Below are 12,690 nucleotides of genomic sequence, written 5' to 3'. Positions count from 1 at the left end.
TCAAATACACTTCAGAGTCATCAGCATGGTCCAAAAGACATGTTATTGCTTATACACCGACAATCCATGGTGTTGGAACTAGTTCCTCAAGTTCAGATACAAGTCGACAGGGCCAGCATTTTATCCCATTGGTGGGTCATAAGTTCCAGTGTACTACCCCCACGGTGGGTCCAGACTTGCCAATTATTTTACCCCCATATGGCAGGGTCCATAAATAATCCAAGCCTCCACAGAAGTGTTCGAGGTTCATATTCAAATAGTTCTAAGTATTCAAAATTCAAACTGATAGTTTCAATGGTTCGGAGTTCAGAACAGATATTCATAACAGTTATTTCTAAGGTTCAGAATAGTAGTGGTAAAACACTAGATAGGCTAAACAGAAATAGGCATGCTAGACCAAGGCTAATTCAGAAGTTCAAAGGTATCAATACAGGTTTCCAAAGTCAACAGTGATTCAGAGTGGAGAGGGGTTTACAAATACTAAAAATAGTACGTTATTACGTACCTCAATGACGAAAACTTTTATTTCTTTTTTTCTTAATCACCTTAGTTACCTGCAATTAAGAATATGGATATTCTCCATGAGTTTCATTATTAATTTCTCTCCTATCAGACATACATGTCCTCATACTGACATAAGACACCCTTTAGTGTCCATTCAGAAACAAATCGGTAAACCATCCTAGGGTTCTTTTAGTATTTTTGAAATTTTCATCATTTAAGAGTATCCAAAACTTTTTGAAACTATTTTTAACAGAAAGTACTCGTTTCCGGCATATTCGTAGTGTACAAGAGCGTCGAAAACAGATAAGAAACGGATAAGTTAAGAAATTTTAAACTTTGAACTACTGGGGGAAAACTGTCTCGCCGGACGTCCGGAAACTTTCCAGACGTCCGGACATCTCTCGGTTTACCCAACTAGGTACAGATGAACGTCCGCCATTTTTGCCAGACGTCCGCCCCATGTGCAAACCCAGTTTTTTCCTGAAACGCGATTTTCACCTTTTTGACACTAAAACGACCATAACTCATTCGTTTGACATCCGATTTGCGCGTGGTTGGATTCGTTGGACTCGTATCGACGAGAGGAATCCATCGAATCAATTTCACGCTCGAAAATTCTCAGATATAATTATCAAAAATTAATCAAATCTTTTTAGGGATTGATTTGAACCCTAATTTCTAAAATCAAAGTTCTCTTAGGGATCCATGAATTCATCCTTTAGATCAATCATATACCAAAATCTAATCGATTTAAACTTTATCAAAATCTATCAATCTTGTTTTTAGTTTGTATCAAATGAAGAATACTCAAAGTTCTTACCCGGATACATGGTCGAAGGCTCTGAGATTGCGATCTCCTTGCTCTCCTCCTTTTCTTCCTCTGATTTCTTTCTCTAGGGCTGAACAAAATGTTTAGGGTTTGTTTAGCCACGAAACGATATATTTGTAGGCTTTCTTAGGAAGCCCTAATCAGAGTCAAACACAAACAGACAAAAATGCCCCTCTTTAAAAGAGGGGGATGAAAATTTAAAGGGGGTATTTTTGGGTATTTACATTCTACCCTCCTTACAAAAATTTCATTCTCAAAATTTACTTATCACTTATTTGAATTTTTAAATAGAAATGAATATTTCGATCTCATTTTCTCCTCCAGCTCCCAGGTGGCTTCACGTTTTGAGTGATTACGCTGTTGAACTTTCACATATGGAATAGTCCTTCGCCTGAGAACTTGGTCCTTACAATCCACAATACGGACAGGTTGTTCTTCAAATGACAAATCTTCTCTTAGATTCAAAGGTTCCAATTCAATCACATGGTTCGGATCTGCTACGTACTTTCGTAACATAGACACATGAAACACGTTGTATACTCTAGATAGCGATGGAGGTAAAGCCAGTCGATAAGCCACTTTTTCAATCTTTTCTAATATTTCATTTGGTCCCACAAATCTTGGGCTGAGTTTTCCTCTAACCCCAAACCGCATCACACCCTTGGTGGGTGATACCTTCAAAAGTAACTTATCGCCGATCTGAAATTCTAATTCCCTTCGTCTAATATCTGCATAGCTCTTCTGTCGGCTTTGTACCGTGCGAAGATGCTCTCTAATTAACTGAATTTTATCCACAGATTGCTGAACCAAATCCGCGCCTAAGAGTCTTCTTTCACATACATCATCCCAACATATAGGTGATCTACATCTCCTCCCATAGAGGGGTTCAAATGGTGCCATTTGAATACTGGCCTGATAACTGTCATTATAAGAGAATTCAATCAAGGGAAGATGGTCATCCTATGATCCTTTCAAATCCATAACACAAGCTCTTAGCATATCTTCTAAAATTTGAATGGTTCTATATGATTGTCCATCTGTTTGAGGATGAAAAGCAGTACTGAACTTAAGGGAAGTTCCCATTGCTGAATGCAAACTGTTCCAAAACTGAGATACAAAGTGGGTGTCTCTATCAGATACAATGACTTTAGGCACACCATGATACTTAACTATATGATTAACATACAATCGGGCCAGCCTTTCAGGTGTCAGGCCAGTTCTATTAGGTATGAAATGAGTTGTCTTTGTCAATCTACCCACAATTACCCACGCAGAATCATTGCCTGAGGGAGTACGAGGTTAAGCCGACACAAAGTCCGTCGTAATCTCCTTCCACTTCCATTCTGGGATAGGAAGTGGTTGCAGTGTTCCGGGTGGCCTCTGATGTTCTACCTTAATCACCTGACAAGTCAGACATTGAGATACACACTGAGCTATTTCTCTTTTCATATTATTCCACCTGAAATTTCCTTTCAAGTCCTTATACATTTTTGTACCTCCAGGGTGTATAGAATAACGGGAATTATGCACTTCCTTCAAAATTTCATTTATCAAAACAGAGTCATTCGGAACACAAATGCGGTTACCAAACATCAAGGTACCGTCTTTGTGAATTCAGAATTCAGATTCAGATCCTTCTTCTAACTTATTTATGATTTTACAAAGTTGTGGGTCAGATTCTTGAGCTATCCTGATTCTTTCTTGCAATGTGGGCCGTACTTGGAGTGCTGCCATCCGTACCCCAAAGTTTGGACCACGAATTTCTATTTTTGCTCTTCAGAGGTCTTCCAAAATGTACTTCTGAGAAGTAATCAAAGTTGCCAGATTTATAGACGACTTCCGACTTAGAGCATCAGCTACCATGTTAGCCTTGCCGATATGATAGCTTATGGTCAAGTCGTAGTCTTTCAACAGTTCTAACCAACACCTCTGTCTCATATTCAATTCTTTCTGAGTAAAAATATATTTCAGGCTCTTATGATCAGTGAAGATCTCATAAGGCTTTCCATACAGATAATGCCTCCAAATTTTCAGAGCAAACACAACGGCTGCCAATTCCAAATCATGAGTCGGATAGTTCTCTTTATAAGGTTTCTACTGGCGTGAAGCATACACAATCACTTTGCGATTCTGCATTAACACACAGCCTAAGCCTTTCTTCGAGGCATCACTGTAAATTACAAATCCCATTCCGCTAATAGGCAATGTTAGGATGGGAGCGGGAACCGGCCTTCGTTTCAATTCTTGTAAGCTCTTTTCACAATGCTTAGACCAAACAAATTTTGTCCCTTTCCATGTCAAGTGGGTCAAAGGGGCAGCTATACGTGAAAAGTCCTGAACAAAGCGGCTGTAATAACCCGCCAAACCCAGAAAACTACGAATTTCAGGAACATTATTCGGTCTATTCCATAACGTTACTGCCTCAATCTTCTTTGGGTCTACAGATACTCCGTTCTTAGAGACAATATGACCCAAAAAGGAGATTGAGTCGAGTCAGAATTCATACTTCTTCAGTTTCTCATATAGCTTCTCTTTTCTTAAGGTTTCTAAAACAACTCTGAGGTGATACTCATGGTTAGACTGACTCTTAGAGTATACCAGAATGTCATCAATGAACACAACCACAAACTAATCTAACAATGGTCTAAATATCATGTTCATCAGGTCCATAAAAGCTGTCGGGGCATTGGTTAATCCAAATGGCATAACAAGAAACTCGTAATGGCCATACCGAGTTCGGAAGGCCGTCTTCGGAACGTCTTATGATTTGATTCTTAACTGATGATATCTCGATCGAAGGTCGACCTTGGAAAACACACATGCCCCTTGCAATTGATTAAACAAATCATCTATCCGTGGAAGCGGATATTTGTTCTTTATGGTAATCTTGTTCAATTCTCTGTAATCTATGCACAATCTCATACTTCCATCTTTCTTCTTGACGAACAGAACTGGTGCTCCCCAAGGTGAAACACTGGGTCGCACAAAACCTTTCTCTAACAGTTCTTCCAACTGACTTTTCAATTCTTTCATTTCCAAAGGTGCCATACGGTACGGGGCCTTAGAGATAGGCATCGTTCCAGGAGCTAAATCAACAGTAAATTCGACTTCTCTACTTGGAGGTAGACCTGGAAGGTCTTCAGGAAACACATCTACAAACTCCCTAACCACAGGGATGTTCTCAATCTTCATATCTGAAAATCCGATATAGGGGGTCCCAAGTTGAATTAGAAATGGCAACTATGAGGAGGGAGAATACGGTTGTTTAAGAAAACTAGAATTTACCAATTTGAAAAACTTAAACCGATTAAGAGATTAAAAACAATATTTTAAGCATACAAGTTAAATCTAACGGTGCAATGCAAATGAAAGAGCAAAGAGATAGAAAGAGTGCACCCGAGATTTAAAGTGGTTCGGTCCTCAACCCCGAGGCCTACTCCACTCCACCAACCAAACCCGTTGATGGCTTCACTATATGATCTTCTTAACCTTGGCGAAGATCGGTGCCAATTACAATTGCTTTAACCTTGGTGGCAATCCTCACCACGGAGAAAAAAGGGCTCCGCTTCTCCGAATACTCGCCCGAATACAAATCTTGAAAGATGAAAGAAAGAACTAAAAAATCCCTTCACAAGGGTTACAAAAGATGTACAATTGAGAGCCTATGATCCAAATCCTAGAGTTGGTGATGAGAGGCACAATTGAGGCTTGATTCACTCTTGGGTATTCAAATGAAGTTTAAGAGTGTTAGGATTGATGTTTTGTATGTTTAGAACACCCATATTTATAGGAAAAACAAAATATGACCGTTCAGTGGCATTACGGTAATTCCAGCAAAATTCCAAACGGCTCTTTTTCAGACCGTTGGAGTGTTCTCGGAGTTCCGAGAATTCTCGGAGTTCCGAGAAGCCTCACAGAAATTGGAAAAAGTCTACTGGACCATTTCTCGGAGTTCCGAGAATAATTCTCGGAGTTCCGAGAAAACCTCTCGGAGTTCCGAGAAGCCTATGCAGAGCAGATTTTCAATTCTGTTTTTGGGCTTCCAGTTCTCAACCAAGATGGGATTGCTATGAGGGTTCCAAGGTGTTGGAACTCCACAAATACAATCACTTGTCTATTTAGGGTGTGTGAGATTACCTTAATTATGCCTCTAAAAACCTAATCTAGGTTTGGATCAATTACATTAAAAAATGGTCTTCAATATTAATTTCTTCATGTCTTCAAGTCTTCATGACTTCTTGCTTGATGACTTTGGCCTTCCAATTAGTGGTCCAATGTGGGCTTCTTGGCCTTCAATCCAAGCATCCTTGATCTTACTTTATCAAGATCTACAACTTAGACAAACAAACACATTAGTGATAAATGATCACTTGTGTATTGGAATCATCAAAACAAGATGGGAATGCCAAGGTAAAAACCATTGGGCTTACAATCTCCCTCTTTTTGATGATGACAAGCACAAGAGATTTACAAATCAAAGCATATATTCTTTTCACATTTTTCTTACACTAGAGACATTGCTCTAGATTCTTCTCCCCCTTTGTCATCAACAAAAAGAAGGGGTAAGAAAAACAAGGGTTTAAAATTTACAATTTTAAAGCTCCCCCTTTTTCAAAGAAAAATTCAATTTTAACTCCCCCTAGTTAAAATAATTTTACAATACAAGAGGGGTTATCAAACAAAACATACAAATGAAATATATTCAATTTTAAGTTCAAAAAAAACCCCTAATCTACACAATATGAATATCATCATATGGGGGTTTTGGGAACCCAAGATTTCTTGGTCCCACATCTAGCCCTACTCTTGGATGCACATTGGAATTGGTAATGACCATTCATTCCACAAAAATGGCATCTAACAAGAGGGTTAGATACACTAGTCCTATCATGATAAGCATGTTGAGGTCTAAGACTAGTTTTACTTAGGATTATGTCAATAATTTTATTTCCATTTAGAAATCCATGTAAACATAATCTAAGTCTTTCATTTTCATTTTGAAGATGGGATGTTTGAACTAAAAGCTCATTTCTTTCATCTTCATAAGAATTGGAGGAGCTTGCCATATTTTGAAATTTTAAAAGTTGGCAAGTTTTCTCATCCAAGCTACCCTTAAGGGTATTAATCTCAAGTTTATGATTTTCAAGTGTAACTTGTTCTTGAGATATGGAAGAAGATAAATCACTTTTCAAAAATTCAAGTTCTTTTTCTAACTTTAAAATGGATTTTTTAAGAACTTTGTTTTTGGAAATTTGGGTATGCAAGGTTTCACATAATTCATCATAAGGTATACTATCACTTTTACTACTAGATGAAGAATATGAGGGGTTAGAGTTTACCTCAACTTCATGGGTGATTGTCATGAAGCAAAGATCATCTTTTTTATTTTCTTCCCCTTCACTTGAGCTTTTGCCCGATGTGCTTAACGCATCCCAACCGGCGGCAAGAGCCTTATGCTTCTTCCAATCCTTCTTACCCTTGTACTTAGAGGAAGTAGATTTTAGAAGTGGACAATCCGGTCTTTTGTGTCCAATCTTCTTGCAATTGAAGCATCTTAAGGCTCTTTCAACATCACTTTCCTCTTTCTTCTTCTTATCTTTCTTATGCTTCTTTCTCCACAAGCTCTTGAATCTTCGTAAAGCTTCTTCTTCGTCACTATCCGCTTCACTTGATGAGTCTTCCTTGGAAGCCTTGAGTGCTAGGGATCTAAATTCCCTCTCATTCTCCTTTGGCTTCTTTTCCTCTTGTCGGCTAGTAAGGAGCATCTCATGGGTGATGAGAGATCCTACAAGCTCCTCTATGGTTAGAGTCTTGAGATTTTTTGACTCTTGAATCGCGGTCACCTTTGGATCCCAATGGGGAGGAAGAGACCTAAGTAACTTACTCACAAGCTCATCGTTAGGATAAGATTTACCAAGATTAGCTAGTTCGTTAGAAATAATAGAAAAACGAGTATACATTTCCGAAATACTCTCGTTTGGACTCATTCTAAACATTTCATACTTGCTCTTTAACAAGTTTATTTTGGAATCCTTGACTTGTGATGTTCCCTCATGGGTAGTTGCAAGGGTATCCCAAATAGTCTTGGCGGAATCAAAAAGAGCAACTCTATTAAACTCCTTGGTAGCTAAGGCACAAAACAAGGAATTTATTGCTTTGTAGTTCAAATTAGCTTGCCTTTTCTCTACCACATTCCATTCTTCAAAAGGATTGGAAGGTACATTGTATCCATTTTCAACAATGTACCAAAGTTCCACATCTATCGAAAGAAGATAGATGCGCATCCTTGTTTTTCAATGTCCATAGTTTGACCCATTGAAGAAAGGAGGTCTAGTTGTGGAATGGCCTTCCGGAAGTCCGGTTCCAATTTGGTGTGCCATTTCACAATTAGAAGTTGCCAAATAAAATCTTTCCCTAGTTAGATTTTGAAAAAACTTTCAAAAATTTTAAAATCTTTTAAGAGCCAAGGCTCTGATACCAAGTGAAAATCCGATATAGGGGGTCCCAAGTTGAATTAGAAATGGCAACTATGAGGAGGGAGAATACGGTTGTTTAAGAAAACTAGAATTTACCAATTTGAAAAACTTAAACCGATTAAGAGATTAAAAACAATATTTTAAGCATACAAGTTAAATCTAACGGTGCAATGCAAATGAAAGAGCAAAGAGATAGAAAGAGTGCACCCGAGATTTAAAGTGGTTCGGTCCTCAACCCCGAGGCCTACTCCACTCCACCAACCAAACCCGTTGATGGCTTCACTATATGATTTTCTTAACCTTGGCGAAGATCGGTGCCAATTACAATTGCTTTAACCTTGGTGGCAATCCTCACCACGGAGAAAAAAGGGCTCCGCTTCTCCGAATACTCGCCCGAATACAAATCTTGAAAGATGAAAGAAAGAACTAAAAAATCCCTTCACAAGGGTTACAAAAGATGTACAATTGAGAGCCTATGATCCAAATCCTAGAGTTGGTGATGAGAGGCACAATTGAGGCTTGATTCACTCTTGGGTATTCAAATGAAGTTTAAGAGTGTTAGGATTGATGTTTTGTATGTTTAGAACACCCATATTTATAGGAAAAACAAAATATGACCGTTCAGTGGCATTACGGTAATTCCAGCAAAATTCCAAACGGCTCTTTTTCAGACCGTTGGAGTGTTCTCGGAGTTCCGAGAATAATTCTCGGAGTTTCGAGAATTCTCGGAGTTCCGAGAAGCCTCACAGAAATTGGAAAAAGTCTACTGGACCATTTCTCGGAGTTCCGAGAATTCTCGGAGTTCCGAGAAAACCTCTCGGAGTTCTGAGAAGCCTATGCAGAGCAGATTTTCAATTCTGTTTTTGGGCTTCCAGTTCTCAACCAAGATGGGATTGCTATGAGGGTTCCAAGGTGTTGGAACTCCACAAATACAATCACTTGTCTATTTAGGGTGTGTGAGATTACCTTAATTATGCCTCTAAAAACCTAATCTAGGTTTGGATCAATTACATTAAAAAATGGTCTTCAATATTAATTTCTTCATGTCTTCAAGTCTTCATGACTTCTTGCTTGATGACTTTGGCCTTCCAATTAGTGGTCCAATGTGGGCTTCTTGGCCTTCAATCCAAGCATCCTTGATCTTACTTTATCAAGATCTACAACTTAGACAAACAAACACATTAGTGATAAATGATCACTTGTGTATTGGAATCATCAAAACAAGATGGGAATGCCAAGGTAAAAACCATTGGGCTTACAATATCATTATCATTAACCTCAACTACTGAGGCCAAGAAAGCTTCGTAACCTTGTTTAAGAAGTCGACAAGCTTGCATAGCAGACAAAACTATAGGAGTTGAGCGAGCTCCACTCCCTTCAAAACAAAATTTCTCTTCTCCAGGGATTTCAAAATTCACTACTTTCTTATTACAATCTACTTAAGCATAATAGGATGACAACCAGTCCATTCCCAAAATCACATCGAAGTCAGACAACTCAAGCAAAATAAGATCTGCTAACATTTCTCTATTTCCAATTCTAATAGGGCACATTTTACTAATTCGGTTAGTCAAAATTTCTTTTCCTACTGGAGTGCTAACACACAGATCATTATTAAGAGGTGAAGTAGGCAAACAGTGTAGTGCAACAAAAGCAGATGAAATAAACAAGTGTGTCTCACCGGAATCAAATAGTGCATAACCATAAGAGGATGCTATAGGCAGAGTACCTGATACTACTGTGCCAACGGCCTGAGCATCCTGATGAGTGAGAGCATAAGCTCGAGCCGGAACACGAGGTCTTTCAGTCCTTTGCTGCCCTTGAGAATTAACTTGTACAGCTCTGCTCTGAATAGTCTGAGTCTGTGCTGTCTAAGCTTGAACCGTAGGTGTCCCCTGAACTGATTGGGCATCGCCCGCTAGATGTGGACACTATGCGATTCTGTGGCCTACCTCTCCACATAAAAAAAAAGCCCTTGTATTCCATCTACAAGTACCAGTTGGATGGTTCCTCCCACAACGTTCACATTTAGGGGCAACTGATCTATTCAATGCTGACATATTCCGATAGCCCCCACGATTTCCTTGCTTTCCTCTTGGCTCTTTAAAAGTAGGAGGTTTGGGTGCTTGCTGATTCTGGGCTGATCCCCTAGGAGCTTGTCCTTTATTTTCACTTTCTCTATTTCTTTTCTTCTGATTAGCTTGAGCATAGGCTCTAGCTTCCTGATGGACTGCTTCAAGTTTCTTTGCCCTTTCTACCAAATCTTCATATGATTCCGGGGCAGTAGATCCAGCTATCCCCTTCTTCAAATACATAGCCAACCCAAATTCAAATTTGTTCATTTTTGCTTTGTTGTCAGTGTAAGCCCAATGGTTTTCACCTTGGCAATCTTCTATGTTTTAATGATTCCAAACACAAGTTGAATTGTGTTGTATTTCTAACGTGTTTGATGATTAAGTGCATGTAATGAAGATTCAAGCATTTCAAACACTTAGATCAAGGAAAACGGCATGGATCGAGGCTTGTACAACCTTGAACACCATTTGAAGCCAAAAGATGATGAAGGCTTGGAGCATTCAAGGAGAGATCTTGAAAAGCCAAAGAAATGGAGGTGATCCACGCAAGAGTTGAAGACTTGAAGATGTGCTTCAAAAGATGAAGATTTGAAGGCTTAAGTCTTGTGTTAGATTGTAAATCTAATCCCTATTAGGTACCCCACTTAGAGGCATAATTGAGTCACCAAATAACTGACCTTAATTGGAATAAACGATCCCATCTCTATGTAATTTGGAAGCCCTTGAAGCCCAAAAAATATCAGCTAAAAATATATGGAAAATCTGCTGATTTAGGCTTCTCGGAACTCCGAGAATATCCTCGGAGCTCCGAGATTTGGTCCAGTAGCAAACTTCCAAATTCTGTTTGTATTCCCGGAACTCCGAGAGAATTTCTCGGAACTCCGAGAAAATCTCTCGGAACTCCGAGACCACTATGTCGGGAACAATTTTGTGACCGTTGGGGATTTTACCAGAATTATGACAATGCCCCTGTAACGGCCATATTTGGGTTTTCCCTATATATATGTGTTCTCTATGCCTTAGAACAATAATTCTCTTATTACTAAACATGTTCTAAACACATTAGAGAGTGGTAATCACCCTTGTGCCTCAATTTGGGATATCTAGAGGGATTAGACCTTGGTTTGAATTTGTATATCATTTCAAAGAGTGGAATTTGTGTGAGCTTGAGAGCTATCTACCCTTGAAGAGGGAAGTTGTATTTTCTATTTTCTTTGATTGTATTTGGGCGAGTGCGAAGGGACGCGGAGCCATCCCAAGGGCAAGTTTTCGGAGAAGCGGAGCCCCCTCTCCGTGGTGAGGATTGCCACCATGGTTAAAGCGATTGTAATCGGCACCGGTCTTTGTCGTGGTTAAGAAGATCAAATAGTGAAGCCATCAACGGGTTTGGTTGGTGGAGTGGAGTAGGCCTTGTGTTTGAGGACCGAACCACTTTAAATCTCGGGTGCACTCTTTCTTGTCTCTTGCTCTATTTCTTGCATTGCACTTAAGATTTAACTCAGTTGCTTAAATTGTTTTATTTTTTGATCTCTTAATCCTTCATTGGAGAGTTTAAATAATTGGGTTAAACTTTCAAAAGGCAAATTTTATTTTTATCAACCTAATCTCCTTTTAGGTTGCCGTTTGGGCCCACCCTTGGAATTTCAGTCAGGTACCAAAGAGGGTACAAAATGAGCTAGCCTATCAAATTCCGCTTCATAATCATCTATAGTCATGTCTCCTTGCACCAACTGGGTAAATTCCTGATGCATACGGTACAGAGTACTGCGAGGAAAGAATCTCGTAAAAAACTCGGTCCGAAACATTGCCCAAGTGAAAGGTCCCTGATGGTGCTCATACTTCCTCTGAATTCTCTTCCTCCAATGAAGGGCTCTACCTTCCGACATATAGGTAGCGTATTTCACCCTATCCTCATTCCTATTACAGTTCATTGCCTCAAAGGCTTTTTCACCATTCTCCAACCAGGACTTGGCATCATCTGCCGTAGTCGACTCCTTAAAGACTTTTGGTGAAAGCCTCATAAATTTTGAAATTCCAAACACTTGGTGTGGCTGTCCAGCCACCGTTGGCCCTTGAACTTGTGGTTGCTGCTGAGGAGGTTGCTGACGTTGTTGATTTGCCAATCCAATCATGGCTCTCATGAAATTTCTCATCTCAGTCATTTCTTGTTCAATATCATTTTGAGGCGGAGGTGCCTCAGGATTCTCATTTGGTACTTGACCTCCCTGAACTGGAGGATCCTGAACCACTTGCTCTTCCTAAACCCCTTGGTTCTGATTTTCCTTAATCTCTGGCTCCTCTTAAGCCACATTATGATATCCTCCAATAATGTCATTGAGAGCTCTAGTACGATTTACTCGAGTTCCACGACCACCACGTCCTCCTCGAGTCGACATATTCCTAATTCCAATAAAATAATAAATCAGAACACCATCTATAACATAATTACATAATTATAATAATACAAACTAATTCCATTTGGAGCTAATATCTATCCATCACATATTTCTCATGATTCTTACCCAATCACAAACTCGCATGCTTCCCAAGCGTCCCCAGGTGCATTTGAATTTATAATTGGGCCTTGATTGCGCGACTGATTTATGTGTTATTAGGCATCCCCGAAACACACAAACTTATCAAGCGCTTCCTAATTGCTCCTTATCTAAATCCTCAATTCTCACAGTCAAAAGTCCTTTGTTCAAATGATTCTACCAAGGACCTAAAGCCTAGGCTTTGATACCACTTTTCTGTCACGCCCCAAACCCCACCCTGGGCGTAGGACTTGGCAGCGCCGTATACCTAC

The 12,690-nt window shown here is 39.5% G+C and overlaps 1 protein-coding gene across 1 annotated transcript; it reads right to left on the bottom strand.

Moving 5' to 3' along the window:
• Positions 1-1,600: 1,600 nt before the first annotated feature.
• Positions 1,601-10,151, bottom strand: LOC143857446 (uncharacterized). The gene is made up of 4 exons (XM_077367871.1): positions 9,806-10,151; positions 4,258-4,527; positions 3,132-3,381; positions 1,601-2,252 (listed from the first exon to the last, which is right to left on the bottom strand). Exons 1-4 carry the CDS (start codon positions 10,149-10,151, stop codon positions 1,601-1,603), a joined length of 1,518 nt encoding a protein of 505 aa, XP_077223986.1.
• Between the last annotated feature and the right edge of the window lie 2,539 nt (positions 10,152-12,690).

The sequence above is a fragment of the Tasmannia lanceolata genome, unplaced genomic scaffold (genome assembly GCF_043159265.1).
Source record: "Tasmannia lanceolata isolate RefF3 unplaced genomic scaffold, GAP_Taslan_0.1 ptg000024l, whole genome shotgun sequence".
NCBI lineage: Eukaryota > Viridiplantae > Streptophyta > Magnoliopsida > Canellales > Winteraceae > Tasmannia > Tasmannia lanceolata.
This window is presented reverse-complemented; position numbering and strand designations above follow the sequence as displayed.